The 19,569-nt window shown below is 37.2% G+C and overlaps 4 protein-coding genes across 5 annotated transcripts in view; 3 read left to right on the plus strand and 1 right to left on the minus strand.

The window, feature by feature from the left end:
• LOC145204919 (1-phosphatidylinositol 4,5-bisphosphate phosphodiesterase delta-4-like) overlaps positions 1 to 19,569 on the minus strand; it is a 33,012-nt gene that overhangs the window by 1,679 nt on the left and 11,764 nt on the right. The window contains exons 13-17 of one of the 2 annotated variants that reach the window (XM_080077530.1): positions 11,956 to 12,089; positions 10,580 to 10,765; positions 10,166 to 10,258; positions 9,488 to 9,643; positions 7,573 to 9,041 (exon numbers count right to left, since the gene is read on the minus strand). In XM_080077530.1, the coding sequence (XP_079933656.1) occupies positions 8,827 to 9,041; positions 9,488 to 9,643; positions 10,166 to 10,258; positions 10,580 to 10,765; positions 11,956 to 12,089 (784 nt within the window). In that variant the 3' untranslated portion in view covers positions 7,573 to 8,826. Of the gene's footprint in view, positions 1 to 7,572; positions 9,042 to 9,487; positions 9,644 to 10,165; positions 10,259 to 10,579; positions 10,766 to 11,955; positions 12,090 to 19,569 lie in introns of those variants that run through there. The other variant, XM_080077531.1, reaches the window with a different exon arrangement.
• On the plus strand, positions 3,681 to 6,832 carry LOC145204534 (microfibril-associated glycoprotein 4-like). Its single transcript, XM_080077123.1, has 8 exons — positions 3,681 to 3,758; positions 3,824 to 3,884; positions 4,123 to 4,206; positions 4,306 to 4,442; positions 4,687 to 4,783; positions 6,029 to 6,125; positions 6,191 to 6,258; positions 6,582 to 6,832. The coding sequence occupies exons 1-8, from the start codon at positions 3,681 to 3,683 to the stop codon at positions 6,830 to 6,832; spliced, it is 873 nt and encodes a 290-aa protein (XP_079933249.1).
• On the plus strand, positions 13,491 to 15,281 carry LOC145204923 (microfibril-associated glycoprotein 4-like). Its single transcript, XM_080077537.1, has 5 exons — positions 13,491 to 13,546; positions 14,051 to 14,147; positions 14,205 to 14,301; positions 14,366 to 14,433; positions 14,791 to 15,281. The coding sequence occupies exons 2-5, from the start codon at positions 14,066 to 14,068 to the stop codon at positions 15,042 to 15,044; spliced, it is 501 nt and encodes a 166-aa protein (XP_079933663.1). The 5' UTR covers positions 13,491 to 13,546; positions 14,051 to 14,065; the 3' UTR covers positions 15,045 to 15,281.
• Positions 15,344 to 19,478, plus strand: LOC145204922 (microfibril-associated glycoprotein 4-like). Its single transcript, XM_080077536.1, has 7 exons — positions 15,344 to 15,642; positions 16,287 to 16,412; positions 17,755 to 17,900; positions 18,288 to 18,384; positions 18,446 to 18,542; positions 18,609 to 18,676; positions 19,040 to 19,478. The coding sequence occupies exons 1-7, from the start codon at positions 15,453 to 15,455 to the stop codon at positions 19,282 to 19,284; spliced, it is 969 nt and encodes a 322-aa protein (XP_079933662.1). The 5' UTR covers positions 15,344 to 15,452; the 3' UTR covers positions 19,285 to 19,478.

Below are 19,569 nucleotides of genomic sequence, written 5' to 3' on the forward strand. Positions count from 1 at the left end.
CTTCATTTGTAATGACAATCGTCTAGTTTCTGTATATTAGTCAGGAAACAATTACAAATTTTGCAAAAACATCTACTGATATTTTGGTGTATTATGATATTCCTACAGTAGGTCTTTCTAGCTATCTGGTGCACACTATAGCAAGTCAGAAGCAATAACATGAATGTTTTAGCAAACTTAAAATTAGGGTGTAGCGGTTGCGACATAATTTGTGCAAACTTTGCAATATTTGTTTACCAAAATAGCTCGGTTTTGACTCGCTAGCTCAAAGGCTGCGAGGAAGTTAAAATGTATAGCAACCAAATCCCACTGTATTGACAAATCATGTTCGGACTTTGTAATATTTCCTGTCGCAGTTAATTAGGATGCAGATGCAACTTTGTGATCTGGTGTTTATGTGCTTTAGCCGTATGTTTTGTCTCGTGCTGTGATTGGACACTGCTTTGCGTGGGAATTTGTGCAAGAGCCAATCGCAAGAGCACATGTGTACGATTTAACGCCTTTATCCGGAGTATATATAAAACCGCACTCGTTCATTTCGCTCTCTTGTCTCTTTTCTATCCCTTTCCCTTCTCCTGCAATAAACAAACGAACCGAAGTGCAAGACACGTGTGTGGAGTTTCCAGGACTCCGGTCCTGACAAGCTCAGGAGCTTGGGAGGTTAAGGACGGTGGTATACCTCTTTAATTTGTAGTGACGCGGTTGTAACCTTGAGACTCATCAGCGAACATTTGTAGTGACTCGGTTTATAGCTTGTACCGAAACAACTTATTGATCACTACAAGGGCATCACATCAAGTATTTGTGTGGGTTTCAAAACTAACCTAATTAAATACCTATATACCAAGTTTTGTGATGTAAATGAGCCTCAAACAAATAAAAAATGTCAAACATTAGGAAGATTGCTGTGCAACTGTGTGGTTGTCCTTTTCTTTTTGAAGGTTTTCATTTGAGTTTCTTCCAAAGACACAAAGTCCTTTTGTCAATTGTGCAGTAGAACCCCAAGGATGGAAAACTTTCTAATGATTCATTTGTTTTCATTGAATAAAAATCACTGGACAGCTGGGTCTTTGACTTGGTTTTGAGTTTAATCAACTTTTTGCAGTTGCAGTAACTCTAATAAAGGATAAGTGAGACCTCCAGACTTTTGCTCCACTAAAGAAATCAGCTTGCCCTGTGGTTGCATGGTTGACAACATGCTGACAATTTTGCTTACTTCTGTAAACTTTTTTTGCCTTGAAAAAACATATCCTCATAAATACTCTGTTGTGTCTAACTCTTTGTTACTATCATAATAGCAAATCGACTTGTTTTTCTGCACCAGTTTCCTTGGTGGTTATGATGTCTAGCAATTGTTTTGGTGCCTTGAATTTTTCTTCAAATAAACTTAATTTTTGCTTCACAAAATTTACCCTTTGTTGACAGTTTAAAATGAGTAACTTGGAAAAAAACCAATCTTCGTTCAAGCTTGACCTTTCGTCTGTCCAGAGTTCCTGGTCTGGGCCGAAGTCGTTGAACATCATTTCATCAAACATACAGCCAGTTAGGAAAGTTCTATTTTTACCAGACTTCAATTCAATTAGTAATAACTGTATGCACCCTTTAATAAGTTAGGTAAAATCACTTTAATGCGTTTAAAAAAGTACTAAAAAGATAAGACGTACATTAAATACTCTCCAACAGCACAATAACAACCACACATAGTAGATGCATAAAACCGACCACACAAGCCCAGCTTTGTCGTTTGCTTGCTCTTAAAGCCCCCCAACTCAATGCAAGCATCCTACAAGCGTACAGCGTTAATTAAGCCGGACGGAAACAATAGCTTGACTGCCATATGAGCATACTATATTTAAAATCATTGAGAAAGTTTAATTATAAAATCTATAGAAGCTGGGCAGGCTACAGGCTAACAGGCGTTAATTTGAAAACAATAAAGTCAAACCATTTGAAGTGACGATCATGTACATATCTAGTCTGAAAAACAGTGTTTCTTACATCCTGAATGTTGGATTATTTCATGCTTTGCCATATCAACAAAAACAATATGCATTTTTACAAGTTTCTTATAAATCCGATTTTAATTTATATGTTATAACTAAATTTTTTGGCACAATTTATAACCACAACACTAATAAAACATTCATGTAAGCGCCTTAACACTGTACATATGTTGACATTAAATATCAACACTTCATTTGAGCGATTGCACATTTTGACCTGCACATTTTAGCATCTGCACATTTTAACCTGCACATTTTAGCACCTGCACATTTTGATCTGCACATTTCGGTACCTGCACATTTTCAAAAAATGTGCGCACATTTTCAAAAAATGTGCGCACATTTTGACTTGCACATTTTGGCACCCGCACATTTTCAAAAAATGTGCGCACATTTTGACCTGCACATTTTCGAGCACATTGTGCAAAAAACGCTCGCAATCCCAAACGCGTTAGGACAGATTGTGGGACAGAAAACGGAATAGTGGCCCAATCTTATTTTCGTCAAACGATGCGGGCGCATATTTACGGCACTTCAACTTACAATCAAAGAATTGATGGTTGATGGTCTTACCTGCGGCGAATCTCTACAACCTGATGGATAAATTTCTTTAAAGACTTGGTGCCACAAAATAAATTCAACGTTGGAAATCAAATTGAGGCCAAAGCCCTGTGGTTTTGCTTTCGCAGAATTATTCAAAAAGAACTGGATAATATTTCAAATTCATGCAACACAGACTACATAAGAAAGTCACGTCATCATCGCAAAATCACAGATATTTCAAATCTGCCATGCATGAAAATTTATAGAGAACACATGTTCATAAGCATGGGGTGCGGGGTGCATGCAACGGTTTATGTGTTCTGACTTTGGTGCGTGCCATATGGTTTTTGTGTCCTGACATCGGTGCGTGCCATGAGTAATGTGTTCTGACTTTGGGGCGTGTCATTGTTTATGTGTTTTGACTTAGGGGTATGCCACAGTATTTGTGTTTTGACTTTGGGGTGTGTAATGGTTTTTGTGTTCTGACTGCTGTGCGAGCCATGGTTTTTGTGTTCTGACTTTGGGGTGAGTGTCATGGTTTTTGTGTTCTGACTTCGGTGCATGCCATGTGTAATGTGTTGACTTTGGAAAGACGCAAGTTTTGCGTGTGTCACGAGTTTTGTGTTTTGCACTTCTGGACCGCCGTAGATTTTATATGGCTGGATCCCATCCTCGTCGCCAATTTTTGTATTCTCCAAGTTGTTGTATTAATGAACACAAGTAAAATAGAATGAATCAACTGAACATTAATAGGAAACACGAAGCCATTAACATTCTACAGAACACAGGGCTCGAAATGAGCTAGTAATTATAACACAATGTTGGAAAATACGACGCAACAATCGAAATCCTTAACAACAGCAACACAACCGTTAAATATACTGGCTATTCTTTTGCTGTTAAAAACTGAAATCATAACGAAGTAACTTCTGATTGAAATGCTTTTTTTCATCAAGCGAAATAAAATCATCGAATTACCTTCGCCAGTCGTTTGTGTAGGGGCTGCATAAATTTTAGTTGATTTAAGCTAAAACAGTCGTGAATAAAAAAAGATATTAAATCATGGCCCTATTAGTCCAATCAGCAGCGACACTTTGAACTCGAGGAGTAAATTGAGCGGCAGTTAAATTCACAATGAATGCATGTTGTGGGCAGCAATGTCTCAACGCACTCTCACAGGAAATTCTTAACGACTGTCAAGAAACGAAGGAAGTGAGTTCATAGGATTCGAAAGCTTTAAAATTTAATTTCCTTTAATTCAGTACATGTTTTTTTAGGAAAACAAGTATCTCATTCCACGTTCACAATCAATCCTTTGGTATAAAAGAGTTGATGACTGTCATATAAATTACAACTAAAAAGCTTTATGAGTGGATGAAGCTTCCTGAAGTGGGTATAAAAGATGAAGACAACATTATGTATTTGTTCCACTGTATGTTTATTGCTGATCCTGATTCCTGTGAATGGTCAAGTCAACCTGGAAATGTGCAAAATTAGCTTGCACTGTGACAAAGGTATAAAATCTATTCATTTTTGTTTTGTTATCACCAGCTTAACACTACATTTGCGTTCTAAGGTGACAACCTTGGTACTGGTTATCCAGGAGGATCGCTGCAGGAAGTTATAGAACAACTGAACTCGAGACTTGCCAATATCGAAGGTACGGTGGGCGCCCCAGAAATTTTTAATTCTCTTTTTTTGCAAACGCTACAAATGTTTGAACATATTTGACATGTTTTTGGACTGCACTGTATTTCAGGTTTAGTTAAGCCAAAAACATGCGATGATATCTCTAGACGAAACCCGACAGGCACTAGTGGGGTTTACACCATATATCCATTTGGTGAAGCGTTGGAGGTATTCTGCGACCTGGCTACTGACGGTGGTGGATGGTTGGTAAGTAGTGAATCTTCAATTGAAAATGGCACAATAATGCTATAAGCCACTTAAAGTTGTTTTGTCGTTTACTGTTGCTGTTAAAATAAACATCTTTGAGAACAACCATTTTTTACTGCAGTTCGTTTGCCAAAAATACGCGCGTTTAACTCAAATTTTATTCAAAAAAAGATTTAAGTGGTTATTTAAGAATGATTTCATTAAAAAACCAAAAATAAGATAATTTTAAACATGATTTTCACAGGTATTCCAAAAAAGAATGGACGGCTCAGTAAACTTCACACGAGGGTGGGAAGATTATGTTAATGGATTTGGTTCAATGGATGGGGAGTTTTGGTTGGGTATGTTTAACTTAACATTAAATCCAGTGGTGGCATTCAATTTTTTTGTCAGACGGTTCTATTACAAAAGTCATATTTTTCAGTCGGTTCCATTACGCAAAGTCCATCGAAAGTCACCAGTAATGCTAACTGATTCGCTAAACCAGGGCTTCCCAAACTGGGGGTCGCGACCCCGGAAGGGGTCGCTTAACAAACTTGAGGGGTCGCAGAGAGCTGTACCAATTTTGCAGAAAGTACTCTTGCGTAGAGTACGGGGGTGAGGGGATGCCGCACAGCCCCGGCCTTGACCTTTGTATAACGTCACAATGGCATGTTTGTTCAAATTACGTCGGTTTTAAAACGTTTCCAGCTTAGCGCTAACGCACTTGTAGTCAGGCCATTGATCGAACAGAGGTCGGTTGAAACGCAACAATTGCAATTGTTTTGAAATACACAAGCATTTTAATGCAGCATAAACATGACGTATGGTGTTATTTAGCGCAATAACTTTCTCTAATAAAAAATAGGCAATAAATCTACGATTTATAAGCAGTGTTTAATATCCGTTTGCAAAACACTGCAACGGCCTGAACTTTGTCCAGGTGACCTCAGTTTAGGCGTTAACAATACATGATTTGAAACATGAATTGCTTTTACTTTTATTTTCCGCCCTAACAAATTACTTAAAACATAAATCGTTGTTAAAATTGCCAAATCGGCAAATTGTCCTTTACGAACGTGCGTATGTTCTCGACGCACAGCAAACGTCCAAACCACAAGAAATTGTGACAAGTGCCTATTTGCAAAACAATGTGACAGAAACTAAAGACAAAGCACGTAAAAGTTATCGGTGTTGGAACGTGTAAAGTAGTAGACTCCGAGTGCCGGTAGGTTGTTTTTAGTTTTCGCTCAAATTTAGCGTTTCAAAAAATACAACAAACTAATCGTTTGCACTGTTTATCATATTATCCGTAAAGGGTCGCGGAAAATTTAATGAGATTAAAAGGGGTCGCGAACAAAAAAGTTTGGGAAGCCCTGCGCTAAACTGATAAAAAAAATTGTGAGACGGTTCAAGAGAACCGGTGGGAACCGGCTTAATCCCACCACTGATTAAATCTTTTGTCTTGCCAAAAAGAAGGTTACAATACTGGTGACACAATAAGTAACTGTGATGTCATTTAACACAAAACCTTAAATTTTAAGACATCATTTTACCATTATATGGCTCAATAACCGATTTAGTACCATACACTAATTCTGCTTTAGGACTTGAAAACATTCATAGAATCACAAGTTCAGGCAGTTATGAAATGAGGGTTGACATGGAAGACTTTGATGGGGCGAAGAAATATGCTGTTTACTCGTAAGGTTTGGTGTAATGTTGGGGCTAAAGGGCAATGTACTAACCATACAATTTTGGGTTCCTAGATCATTTGCTGTTGGTCCAGGAACTGGTTACAGTTTGACTATCGCCAAACCACCTACAGGAGATGCAGGTTAAAAACTTATTTAAAAACAAACCAAAAAAAAACTTTTCGGGGACATTACATTTTGCATTTTACTTCATTAAATTCGTGAGATTTCGTACTTAACTTGCAATTAGCACTCCTTTTCAATATTTTATATCTGATCTCGATGATAAAGTGGTCTTTGTTAAAAAGTGGTGAACAGTTTATGCTGAAAATATTTAAACTTGTAAGCATTTGCATAAACTTGCAATTGCCACTTTATTAGGCAACGATTATTTGTTTATCTATAATCTCGTTGATAAGGAAGTTTTTCATTTTTAATGCTTGAATTATCTACTTGTTTTTAACAGGAGACGGCATGGAACCGACTGGCACTAAATTCACCACTTTTGACAAAGATCAAGACTCATATGGCACAAACTGTGCTGTGAAATTTGGGGGTGGTGGGTGGTTTGGAGCATGCCATTATGGAAATCCCAACGGTATATATCATGGTGGGCCCCATAGTTCTTATGCTGATGGGGTTAACTGGGCGCCATTTCGTGGGTACAGGTATTCTCTAAAGACCATGGAAATGAAAATCAGAAAGAAAGCCGCTTAGTTTTGATACCTACGGCCACCACCCCCATTAGTCTCTTAGGACAATGTATTGTGTATCATGTTTTGTGTCAAACTCTAAATCAGTGGTTCCCGACCGGGGAGGATTTTTAAAACTTGTGGGATGCAATTTTCTTTCATTTGTACAGGTGGTTTGGAAATAGGCACAACTCTGGGAATATATCTTGTGAAGTTAATGAAAGACCCAATTTTCCCAATGATTTTCGTACGGTTTAGCCTCTATACTATGTAGTCTATTGGGGAGAAATGCAAGTGTTTTGAATTGTTAAGTGGGGAATTTGTCGATAAAGTTTGGAAACCACTGATCTAAAGCATCTTTCTTACTAGAAATATTCAGTTTCATATTTGTATTTGTAAGCGTTCTGTGGTTCATTAATCATGTATTAATTGCTGTGGTCCTTGGAATCAAAGCTAAAAAAGTGGCAGTATGAAATAGTATGATACATTAGTAATAATGTGCACTTATATCCTTGACATTGCTATGTTTACTCCTACCCCAATAAATCACATTCATACACTTGTTTGTGCATGCCATCGCGGAAGATGTTTTGAACGTTTTGTGAACACGCTCTAATTTAGGCGAGTTCACGCATTTTGGACGAAAAATTGTAGATGCAGATTTAACTAACTTTTTTGCCCTAACACAATTACAGTCTGCAAATCAAGCTTTCGATTATGTCAACAAGGTTCAACGCAACACACAAACAAATCATAAAAAAAACAAGCAGTTTCACGTACTTTATTTGCCCCAATAACTTTTTTTAGTGGACGGTAAACAAGGCAATATAATTTTTGTCGTACCAAAAAAACCAAATATACAAATTTGGAAATACATTTGAATGCGGAATTTGTATTAAGCAAGTTTTGAAGACACGGACTACACGTAAAAACATTTAACAAAATTTGTCAAGATAAAACGAATTAATTATAAAGGTTGCAAGATCCAAGCAGTAACTCAATCATGAACGTCTACTCAATGTACATTTTAGTCTCTTCTATAGGTCGCTTTGATAGTAAATTCTTTTTCAGCCTGTACAGGTAAATTAAAATAAAGATAAAAAAGTTAGTCGCAACAAAATCAGTTGATGGAGTATTGGATTCGCAATGAGACACAATATCGAAAAAGGTCGCCGTCACAGTTTTTTACCATTAAAATTTGGTAAGCAACGACAAAAAGGCACAAGCTCTTTGGGTGTAAAGCAATAGGTCGGCAAAATTAAAAACTTTATACCATCGGTTCTCAAGCTTATACTGGTCGCATACCACCTGACGACTTTTTCTGTCGTAAAGGGTAAAACAAGAGATAGGCTTTTTTTCTTGTCTAGGACAGCATATTTCTAAAACAAGCAAGGTCAGTAAATTCAAAAACAATTTCAAGAGTTTTGTCCAAAACCAACTCTTGTCAGTTTAATTAAGTTGCATTTCATGATCTGACTTGAGTTATAGCAGAAAGCTACTCGCGTAGCACCATAACAGTTCCGGAGTACCGGTTCCAGTGGCCACTAGTGCAGTGATTCTCAAACTGTGGTACATCGTACCATTAGTAGTACGCCGAAACATTTTAGGTGGTGCGCGAGTAGCTTTCTGTAATACCCAATTTAAGTCCGATCTAAAATTGCAACTCAGCTGACCCAACTGATCAGCCCTGGTTTGGGCGAAACTCGTGTCTTGTACTGTCTGTTAAAATTATTAAATATGCCAATCATGGCGAGAAAATGGGCCTATTTCTTGGTCTATCCATTAGGATAGATGGTACGCAGCGATAGAGAAAGTTGTCAGGTGGCACGGGGTCCGTATAAGATTGAGAACCACTGCACGCGTCTCATGGCTGAGAACCACTGCTTTAAACCATGGAAAACAGGCAAGTATTGTATTTTAAATTTGGCAAATTGTTTTGCATATATAGCTCACTATCACTCTGATAGCAGCATAACCTTAACAATTGGACGCTTTTTGTAGCAATAAATTCAACTTTGTTCATAAAACTGAAAGTTGGTACTCTAAAGGCAACTTTCTTGCCCCGTCTGTTTGTTCCGTTGTAAAGTTTTCATTAAGCTTGGTCCCATGAGCGGACTTTAATCGTCCTTGGTTGGCGTGTCTCTTTGTGGCTGGTTCGACGTGAACGAAGACAAAAAGCGAAGAACCATGCAACTTCGTGCCGTCACGCTTGAGCAGAGGCACGTGACGGTAGCCTAAGTCATCAATTGCCAGTGTTTTCAATTCGTAATACACAAACACTTCGTATGTGTCAATAAATTTTTTGAAACTTTATTTAGACATAGATTAATGAAACAACAGTGCCTCCGAATCAGAATCAATCAACAAATAGTTACACTAAATATCACTTATAAATTTTTTATTATATTTAGACATAAAGGCAAGAACTGCTTTGCTTAGAAAGTAACCTAAAATATTGTTGACAATGCCCAATCTTAACGCTATATACCTTTTGCTATCAACATGGAATGTACTACAGGGTTTCAGCATGTAAAGCCCATAACATTTTGGGTTAAACACACAATTAATAAGAAATTCTTTAATTCGAAGTTCTGCCATAAAACAAGAGTAACATGAGATCTCAAAAAACACACATCACCTTGGATTAAACCCAAGAGCAGAAGCATTTTCAAAAACTAACCTTGGGCAACACTCGAAAACGGCAAAGTATGTTGTCCAATCTTGTCTGGAGCCTTATCCCGATCTCGAACCACAAAACGCAACATCGCCAACTCAGGCTTGTTGATGAAGAAAATGAATTTTTCGTCCCAGTTTGGGTCGCAACCCGTCGTAGAATCTAATCAAATCATGGTTTTTTTGCCTTATTAATAGAAACATGAAGGAATACAAAAAATGTACATAAGAGTGTACATAATGTACATAACCTTGTTTAAAAGCAAAAACTGTCGGAGAGCGTGTGTATATAAATGCATGGTATTACAGATGTATATGTTGGTGAAAATGTAATTTAATTTTGTTGAATCTTTTTTGTTCAACATCTTCGACCTAGGCACTCGGTGACTTCAATTTTAGTTTAACCTATCGGGTTTCAGCACTAGTTAGTGCAATGTCGCTCTAGTTTCTTGCTCAAAACACAAAAAGCGACCGAAATAGGATAAGAACACATAACCTTGTAAACACGTTTTATTTGGCTCTTCCTGTACTGTAAGTGGAAAAGAATGTCGAAAATACGCAACTGTGCTGCTGTTAAGTTCTACAAGTACATTAAAACAAAACTTGAAAGTAAGCCAATGATGCAAGTGTACCGTCTTTACTGATGGTGTGTGCAAATAGTTGGTTTCTACACAGAGTAACATACCGTTCGACTTTGCAGTATTTGTCACCCTTTGTGTGACGTCCTGTTGGTCACCTGACACACTGACCTCAACAAACGTACCCGCATTATTCAATCCTGAAACAATTAACGCATCATTTCTATACTGATTTTAGCAATGAATCGTCTTATTGTGCTGTATGGCAATGAAATGTTTCGAAATACACAAGCAGTCAAAACATGTCAAGCGTATAGCAATTATGTGTGGCATTTTAGACCATAGCACGGTATTGGCTTGGAAATTTAGCATTGCAAACTTAAAAGCATTTCACATAATTTTCAGTTTTAAGAAGAAAAAATAAGAAACCAATCTAACGGCACTGATGTATGATGTATCAAACAACCTTGCCGAATAGGTTAACAATATAACAACAGCACAAAAAAAACCTAAAACCTTACCCAAATTTTGACCACAAATAATGTGCAGATTCAACAGCTTGGCGCATGACAATTCTTCTCCATCTTCGCCACAGGAGGAGAGCCTCTGGTCACGTGGTTTCAATACGTAACCGCAGTTTCCGTTCTGCCGAAACTTCCCAGTGCAAATTTCCATTTCGTCACATTTCGTCTGGTAGTTTAGGGCGACTGCCAAAAAAATGCGGGTAAACAGTTTCGATCGCAACACTGCGAAAAGTTCATCTGGGAGATTAATTAAAGTGATGGCGGTAGAATGACATGACTAATGTCTGGTATTTTAATTAACCAAGCGCCTATGCGTAATGTACAAATGCTTTTCCAGACCAATGCAAAAGAATACTTGGCAAGCAGATTGTGAATCAAGTTTGGTGTACTCTATAATTAAATTAATGGTTTGCTCGTGCTAAAACGATATACCAGTACCGTATTTGTTCGATTGCTGCCAGCAGTTTATTTACCCTATAGCAGGGGTTCCCAACTGGGGGTACCCCCAAGGGGTACGAGATTGAACATCAAGGGGTACAAAGATCCTTGGGTCACAAAGCAGCTTTTCAAACAGATTTCACAGTACAGTTTATTTTGGAATTGTAAATGATATTCTGCTTATGCCATTACGGTCTTTGCTTTAAAAAAAATTATCCACAAATAATCGTTGTTATTTAGTAAAAAGCCTCATTGCCTCATAACAATGCTTTTTAACTTAGTGCCAGCAATGAGCAACAAAGCACAAAGTTAGGAAGAAAATGCACAGATAAAGGAGGTGTTCGATTGAGCTATAAAAGCAATTTAATTTAGCAATATATATATATATCTGAAAAATTCCATTAGAATTTTTTGGGGGGTACGAAGAATACTCTGGCCTGACAAAGGGGTACGAGCAGCAAAAAAGGTTGGGAACCCCTGCCCTATAGGGTGGCTTACAATTTCATTTTCCAGCGATATTAGTTCTACACCCTTGGTTTTTATTTCATTGCAGGTTCAAAATTCTTTTGCATGTAGATTTATACGTCAACATAGGTTCTACTGGTTACAGTCATTTACTTGACTTACAAACATGGACAAAAAGTTTTACTCAGTGGTGGGATTTAGCCGGTTCGCACCGGTTCTATAGAACCGTCTTACGAAATTATATGAGATTACTGTAAAAGCGATAAATAAAATAAAATCACAGATAACCCAATTTTGGTCCGTTTTTAAACACGAAAACGCAATTCATTGTAATGTATTTTAAATGTAATTTGTGTATTTAGGATTAACATAACTTCAAAACAGCCCTAAAGCGTCTTAACGCCTTCAATATGCTTGGCGTATACGCCGAGGTATACCACAATAACGTATGGGTAATGGTAGAAACATACCGATTTGAAAACCTGCGTTCCACATTGGTTGCGGATCGTAATTGCTGGAATCAGTTCGAATGCCAGCCGGGTAGGTCCTGCTCAAATGATACTTGTGATATTCGATCGCTTCGTTCAAGTTCGTTTTGACTAATCTGTAATTAAAAAAAAAAACGATATCAAAATGAGAAAATAGTAAAAACATGCTTCTAAATGCCTTTTTTGAATAAGTAACATTTTTGTAAACTCTTTATTCATCATCGCTACCGCTGAGATAAGTTTAAAATGATAGCGATCGTTAAATGACATTTGATGTTTGTTTCATGTAATTTCAATTGCATTTCAATACACCTAATTGTACGAGACTACCATATTTTAAACTAATTGTGTTTTTTACTGGATATCCAGGTTGGGGTTGCATTATTAAACTAATGTTGCATCTTTTATATTTTGCATCATACTGCTTATGTTTTGCTTTGTCAAGTGAAAACATTTGGAAATAAAAATGAAACTGTTGCTTTTGGCAGTAGACGCAAAATAACTGGAAATTTAATTGCGATACTGTCGATTAACAAACAACCGCCTAATTACATAATTAGGCGTGAAAGCAATACTATCTTTTGCCTCGTGAACTGGTTTAACTCACTGCATATTTGCGGCAATGTGAAGAGTGTTTTTAGCTGGAGGTGACAGACTTGAAAAAGATGAATAATTTTGTTATTGTGTGCATTGCAATTGTTTTGCAAGTATTTTTAACACCTTCATGTGCAACTTTGGTCAACCTGGAAACATGTAAATTAAGTTGTGAATCAGGTAATTTTAGTTAATTAATTTTTAAGCTAAGAAATGCGTTTCAGGATTGTACTATACAGTCCACTTAGAGTGAAATTACATTCAACTTTTAATGTTGACTGTTGTCAAACGGTTTGTTAACGAAACTCGCAAAAGGTTATTATAGTTAAACCAGTAGTTCTAATCTCAAGAAAAATGCTAAAAAGGTGAAATAATTAGGACCCTAAAATTGAGATTTAAGTCATAACAGTCTCAAAATGGGAATTTTAAGGTTAAAACAATCAACCCATCGTAGTTTTTGTGCCAATATAATATAAGCAGCAGTCGTTAAAACGCTTGCAAAAGATAGCCTACACATTAACGAGTCTATTGGTCTGTTACGTTTTTAAATAGGTGCTTATTTTAAGTCCGTAACACTACTGTTTATAATACAGATTCAAGCAGTCCAACCACCGTTCCAAGCGGATGTTCCGAAGCTACTAGACTGCAACAGACTGTCGACAGACTTTCCGAAAGATTAAATCAACTTGAAAGTACGAACGGCTGTCTGTTGTGTTTTTACCGATAGCAGACAAGATAAAAACTGCTCACAAAAAGTCAGGAGTCAACTTCCTGCTGTCTGCTGAATTAGGTTAGATATACTATTAAAATAGGCTCAAATTTCCATATTTTAGATCCAAACATACCAAGATCTTGCGCTGATGTAACTCCAAAAATTTCTACTAGCAAATCAGGAGTTTTTACCATTTACCCGTTCAAAATCAAATGCGAGCCCTTGGAAGTCTTATGCGATCATCATACACACGGTGGTGGATGGTTGGTAAGTTTTTGATAGTGCCATTTTGGCCATGGTACATCTATATGCATGCATATGAATTGAGTTGAAAAAGCGGTTTAGTGCAGAAAAAGCATGTGTTTATGCCCAGACACACCGGGGCTGTAAGGTTGACCGATCAGGCTAAGATTTAAACGACCAACAAGGAACCCACTACAAACAATTGCTTAAAATTGTTGGTCTGGTAAAGCTTATAACCAAGTTTGAAGCACCCTTTCTTGACCAAACGCATGGAACAAACCAGTTTCAGACAGAAATAAGTACGGACAAAAACAGTATGTGTTCCGTTTAGGAAGGGAGCGTTGTTATAACTAGCGAGCGTTGCTTTCAGGTACAAACTGCTGTGTTCACTTGACGTTCTAAAATTGAACAAGTGTATGACGTTATAATAACCAGATTACGCTTAGAAAGGCATCGAGTATTATCTTGTGAGGTGATTGGCTATTATAACAGATTCAGCTTTGGTACATTTTTACATATTTGTTGCAGGTGTTTCAGAAAAGAATGGACGGCTCAGAAAATTTTACCCGTGGATGGGACGATTATGCCAGAGGTTTTGGTTCTTTGACTGGAGAATTTTGGCTTGGTAAATGGCATAAGGCTTTTTTTAAATAGAGATCTGTATATGCTTTTTGGTTTTCAGGCCTTGAGAAGATTCACAGAATCACTACTGACGGAAAATACGAATTAAGAGTTGACATGGAAGATTTCGAGGGAACTAAGAAATACGCCCATTATTCGTACGACTTATTAAGTTTTATATGTGTTTGCAATGTATTCAAAATTGTATGTCTTTATACTTAGAAACTTTTCTGTCGGTCATGCAAGGGGTTACAGTCTCAATATTACAAAACCACCCTCGGGAAATGCAGGTAACGTTTTTGCAATATGTTTAAAAACTGTTTAAAACAGAACCGTAAGCGAGACTCAATTTTGGACCTTACCCCCAAGTACAAGCCCAATTTCCAACTTGCTTTTTATGTTTTTCTCACTCGCCTGCAGTACTAAAAACGAATGGTTGTACAATAACACAAAAAGCTGCAGACAGTGGTCTCGTCAGTGCAGCTGGTGGCAAGATGAAGCCACCTAATGGCACTCCAGTTTGTTGGAAGTAACAGGTTGAGAAGCCATCCCAACAACCTGGAGTGGTGTAATGTGACTACATTAGTTTAAACGGCCAATCTCTTGTTCGCAGCTGCACTGATAAAATCTATGCTTTCTTCTAACAGGCGATGGTATGCAGCCAACAGGAACAAAGTTTAGCACCTATGATATGGATCAAGACAACAATCCAGGCTACGACTGCGCCACATCATTCAAGGGCGGTGGCTGGTTTTCCAACTGTCACACAGGCCACCCAAATGGTTTTTATCTCGGTGGCCCGCATCTCTCATATGCCGACGGGGTAAATTGGCTGTCCTTTCGCGGCTGGTACTATTCACTGAAAAGCATACAAATGAAAATCCGCAAAATTGTTGACTGATCAAATGTTTTGCTGCTGCAAAAATTTTAATGTAAATACCACATTTGCATAACTCGTGTATGTGTTCGTTTTGTGTAAGTGTAAACTATATGCGCATTTGGCTGTCATTCTATAACAGATTTGTCACTTTATTTAACAATAAACAAATTCTTTGCTGATGTAGAAATGTTTCTTATAATGCCCTGAACAAGATTTCAGAAATCCTTTTGAAGGACAAATCACATAATTTTGTTTTCATGACAAACTTCTGGCTCAACTTTCATGCATTATTAACGCATAAATGACATATCACGCATAATGATCACGCAAAAGTTGCAGACGTTTTCTAGTTATTATTATGACATTTTTGACTCAAAGTGTTACTGACAGCCTACCAAATCAAAACACTGGTAAATTGTGTAAAATACTATGATGACATCCACGATGAATTTCGTTCTTGTTTTCATCTTACCGGTGATGTTTCATGCAAAAGGGCAGATCAGTTTAGAATCTTGCAAAGTTAGCTTGCATTGCGACCAGGGCCAAGGCGTTTTTTCAGCCCCATCATCTAGCAATAGTCCATATGCAAGAGGTCCGACAGGAAAGCAAGGACCGAAAGGTATGATTTTTGTAGTGTTTACTGTAAATTCCATAAAATCCAAGGCAAATAATCACCGTATAACCACGTAATACGTCAATATTACAAAACATCATAGTAGTTTGAAGGTCCTTGTTGTTGTTTGTTTCATTTCTTCCACGTTGGGCAATGCTAAATTTTTCTCACAGCATATTCGTTCGCTGTCGAGCCACTTTCATTGAGTTCGTTGAACAATTTTTTGTTTTATTTTTTTAGACAGGGAATTTTAGTTTACAATCCATACGGTTGTAAAAATCACTTGAATAGCTTGCGACATCTTGTAGTTTGTTTGATACCTGTCGTATCAAAGACGTCTCTATTTTCCAAGATTGTTTTTTAAACGGTGCGTTCGTGCTTTTTAAATTTGATTATTTTGCCAAGGGTCGTCCAAGACTAAAAGGATGAATGGTCACATTACGGTTTGGTAATTACTTGGCGGTCTGCAAAACTCTTTTGTATCATTTGGAATTGCCTTTCTAGTCAATTTTATGCTTTGAGACCCTAATATTATCAACACAACGCACATCTGCTAGCCCTCAGTCACAACTGTTTTAAAATACCTGCAAAAAAGCCGCGATATCTAGTAACTAGTTTAGCAAGCCCTGATTTGAACAACATTTTTCAAGGTGCCAGAGGAATTGCTGGAAGCAAGGGAGAAAAAGGAGATGCTGGCGACAATTGCGATTGTGATGCAACAACGACATTACAACACATTATTGATCAACTTACCAGGAGATTGTCAGCAATCGAAGGTAAAATTTTAATTTATTTTTTTAATAAACCTATTCAGTGTTTTTTTAAGGTGTTTTGGGGGACCGCTTCAAATTTCTCCAGCGGTTTCCCAAAATTTGCCAGTAGCCTAATAAATAATTCGTTTAAGCAAATATGGCTATTTTTTGGTATTTAAATGAAACACTTGCGGTCTCTTAAAACTACTTAGCGGTCACCCAAACCAAACCTTAAAAAAACCCTGAGCCTATTGATTGTCAACTTGCGTTCTGAAATGTTGGAGTCATTATTTGTACTTATATCTTTTTAATGTTGGAATTCTGTGTTTGTTTTAATGTTGAAAATGACTGACTTGGTTGCTTAACCGCGGTTTATAATAGTTTGCAGTAGAACATTTTACAAGTTAATATATATATATATATATATGCGCCACGACATTAATAATATTGCAACGAGTTGCAAGCTGAGATGGGTATAGTTTGGCAAATTTGCTAAAGTTACAAGATATTAATTTGCATAACTTCCATAATATCAAAACATGTTTAAAACAATTGAAGTAGAATTCTGTCTAATTTCAAACTGTACTTTTAACGGAAATAAAGGGCGGATGCAAAAATGACTTGGTCGCTTATTACTTTTTTTAAACTGCTAATTATAGTACGGTTTGTACTAACATTAGTTGAATATACAGTGCACACTGTTTGACACATAAGGTCTCATCAGTGTAGCTCAGGGGCTCTTAAACTTTTTCTTTATTTTTCAAAAACTGTCCCTTTGCTATTATATCGCTCCTTTTGTGTAAAATTGCGCATAACAATAATTCAAAGATAGTTTGTGACATCACAGACAAGACAAATAAACAACAACATTACGATTGTGCGCGAACAATTGCATCTTTGTTAGTTGTCATGTAATAAAGGCTATTGTTTAGCAATGGAGACAATCGGTCTTTAATTCAACTTTGATTTATACATACTCAGTGGCACTGACGCCGAATGAGATTACAGAAGTACTTTTTGCGTTCCCCGCAAAAATGCTTTACGAACCCCTAAAAGACCGCGGACCGCAGTTTGAGAAACGCTGACTGTAGCTGGTGACATAGGTCGTAAAGGCTGGTGTGTATGACCTGATGTTTCGGAACGGTGTTAACTGTCGGCAGCAAAACTACCATGATGTCGACATATTGCTTTTTATTATTATCACTTACAGAGATGTTCTCTCATATTCTGTTTAATTATATGCTAAACCCTGAACAATACTGTACGTCATTAGTCACGAAAATATTCCGGTTAATTGCATGAAATCTTGGCGAAGATCGCATGCTTTAACTAAAGTTGTCTTGTAGCAATCTTTTTCAAATTAAAGATGCTTTTACATCAACCTCGTGTGCTGACATGATGGATCAGGACGAAAACACAACTGGAGGCGTTTTTACAATTTATCCTTTTGTCGGAAAACTCGAAAGTTTCACGGTCTTCTGCGACCTACAAACTGACGGAGGTGGATGGCTGGTAAGTAGGCAGTTGAATTGTTACATAAAAAGGTGTGTTTGGTTGTGAGTTTTGAAAAACTGTTTTAATAAGGCTTATATTAATTGAATCATTGGTTTGCAAAGGACCAAGTTACGGTTAGGTTCAGGTTGGGCTTGATTTCAATGGATTTGGATGTGAAACCAGGCTTGATTCGACCCTAACTTCAGACCAGGCCGTATTTAGTCAAATTTCAGCCCCACTTAGCCTACAACTCTGAATGTTTAAAGTTAGACTAGTAATTTCTCAAGCAATTGACTTTAAAATCACGCACAACTCTTGTTAAAAATTGGGTAGAATTTTATCTTAATGGTTCTATTCGAATAAGGTGTCGTGTTAATTTTTCGTTTGTTTGTTTTTCTTTTAAAGGTTTTTCAAAAGAGAATAGATGGTTCTGTAAACTTTACCCGGGGTTGGGACGATTACGTGAATGGCTTCGGGCCATTAGATGGAGAATTTTGGCTTGGTGGGTGTTTAATCATAATGACATCTCTAGCATCCAATCTTTGTAACCAAAATGCTTCTAGGTCTTGAAAAGATTCATAGAATTACAAGCAATGGGAATTACGAAATGAGAGTCGACATGGAAGATTTTGAGGGAACAAAGAAATATGCTTTGTACTCGTAAGAGAATGTAATGCTGTTGTTATTGAAATAGTACATTTTAGTAATACTTTTTGGGTTATATAGGAGCTTTGCAGTGAGTGCTGGACCAGCTTACAGTATTACAATCGCCAAACCACCAACCGGTGATGCAGGTAACTTTTCAAAACCATGTTTAGATTATTTGTTTTTGTTTTGAATTAGACTAGAACAGTGGTTCTCAAATTTTATTAGTTAGTAGCCCCCTTGTTTAAAGTAACCCACAAAATGAAAAGCCCCATATTTAATGTTGTAGAATTTTGCTAATCGTGGAAAAAATCGAGAACAAACGCCTTGGTCTTTGCCTAGTGAATTTGCATTTACAAATACACTAAACCTTTGTCCTGCCCCGTTCGGACCAAACAAAGTTGTCCAAATTAGGCGAAGATCTGGGTTAAAGGAGGTTTACTGTATGTCAAAGATTGTTGTGATAAACATTTTTATTCTCCTTAACTCACGCTGTGAATACAACTGTAAAGGAGACGGCATGAATCCCACGGGGACCAAGTTTTCGACCGCGGACAAAGACCAGGATACTTATGCTGCGGGTAGCTGTGCGGAATCATATGGTGCTGGATGGTTTGCCAAGTGCCACAGAGGAAACCCTAATGGTATATATTATGGTGGACAGCACGACTCGTATGCTGATGGTGTTAACTGGCAACATTTTCGTGGATACCACTACTCTCTAAAGACCATGGAAATGAAGATTCGTCCAAAATGATCAATTCCCCGTTTAGAAATGGATAATTGGTTCGAAAGCACATTAAATTTGTTCAAAGTGCTGCCTTTTATATATTCATTATTATTATTATTATTGTTACTGCCTTGCCTTAAGTATATTTGTGTAAGTACGATTCCACATATAGCTACAGAAGCTGGCAAGAAGAATGTGTTGTTTCAACTTATTAATAAACGTACGAAAATTAAAAAGAACTAAGTCTAAACTAAAGTAAAAGCACTACTGGCATTTGGCATTGCTATTTGGTAATTGCTTTGTAAAATTAAC

This window comes from Phallusia mammillata, chromosome 8 (genome assembly GCF_965637545.1).
Source record: "Phallusia mammillata chromosome 8, kaPhaMamm4.hap1.1, whole genome shotgun sequence".
NCBI lineage: Eukaryota > Metazoa > Chordata > Ascidiacea > Phlebobranchia > Ascidiidae > Phallusia > Phallusia mammillata.

What these genes read in the sequence shown, in the direction of transcription:
- LOC145204922 (XM_080077536.1), top strand. Translation starts at nt 15,453, where the DNA reads ATGATGACATCCACGATGAATTTCGTTCTTGTTTTCATCTTACCGGTG. An exon ending in AGGAAAGCAAGGACCGAAAG is followed by an intron (nt 15,643 to 16,286) that starts GTATGATTTTTG and finishes ACATTTTTCAAG; the next exon opens with GTGCCAGAGGAATTGCTGGA. An exon ending in CTGACGGAGGTGGATGGCTG is followed by an intron (nt 17,901 to 18,287) that starts GTAAGTAGGCAG and finishes TTTCTTTTAAAG; the next exon opens with GTTTTTCAAAAGAGAATAGA.
- LOC145204534 (XM_080077123.1), top strand. Translation starts at nt 3,681, where the DNA reads ATGAATGCATGTTGTGGGCAGCAATGTCTCAACGCACTCTCACAGGAA. An exon ending in GGATGGGGAGTTTTGGTTGG is followed by an intron (nt 4,784 to 6,028) that starts GTATGTTTAACT and finishes ATTCTGCTTTAG; the next exon opens with GACTTGAAAACATTCATAGA. An exon ending in AAGAAATATGCTGTTTACTC is followed by an intron (nt 6,126 to 6,190) that starts GTAAGGTTTGGT and finishes TTGGGTTCCTAG; the next exon opens with ATCATTTGCTGTTGGTCCAG.
- LOC145204923 (XM_080077537.1), top strand. Translation starts at nt 14,066, where the DNA reads ATGGACGGCTCAGAAAATTTTACCCGTGGATGGGACGATTATGCCAGA. An exon ending in GACTGGAGAATTTTGGCTTG is followed by an intron (nt 14,148 to 14,204) that starts GTAAATGGCATA and finishes TTTGGTTTTCAG; the next exon opens with GCCTTGAGAAGATTCACAGA. An exon ending in AAGAAATACGCCCATTATTC is followed by an intron (nt 14,302 to 14,365) that starts GTACGACTTATT and finishes CTTTATACTTAG; the next exon opens with AAACTTTTCTGTCGGTCATG.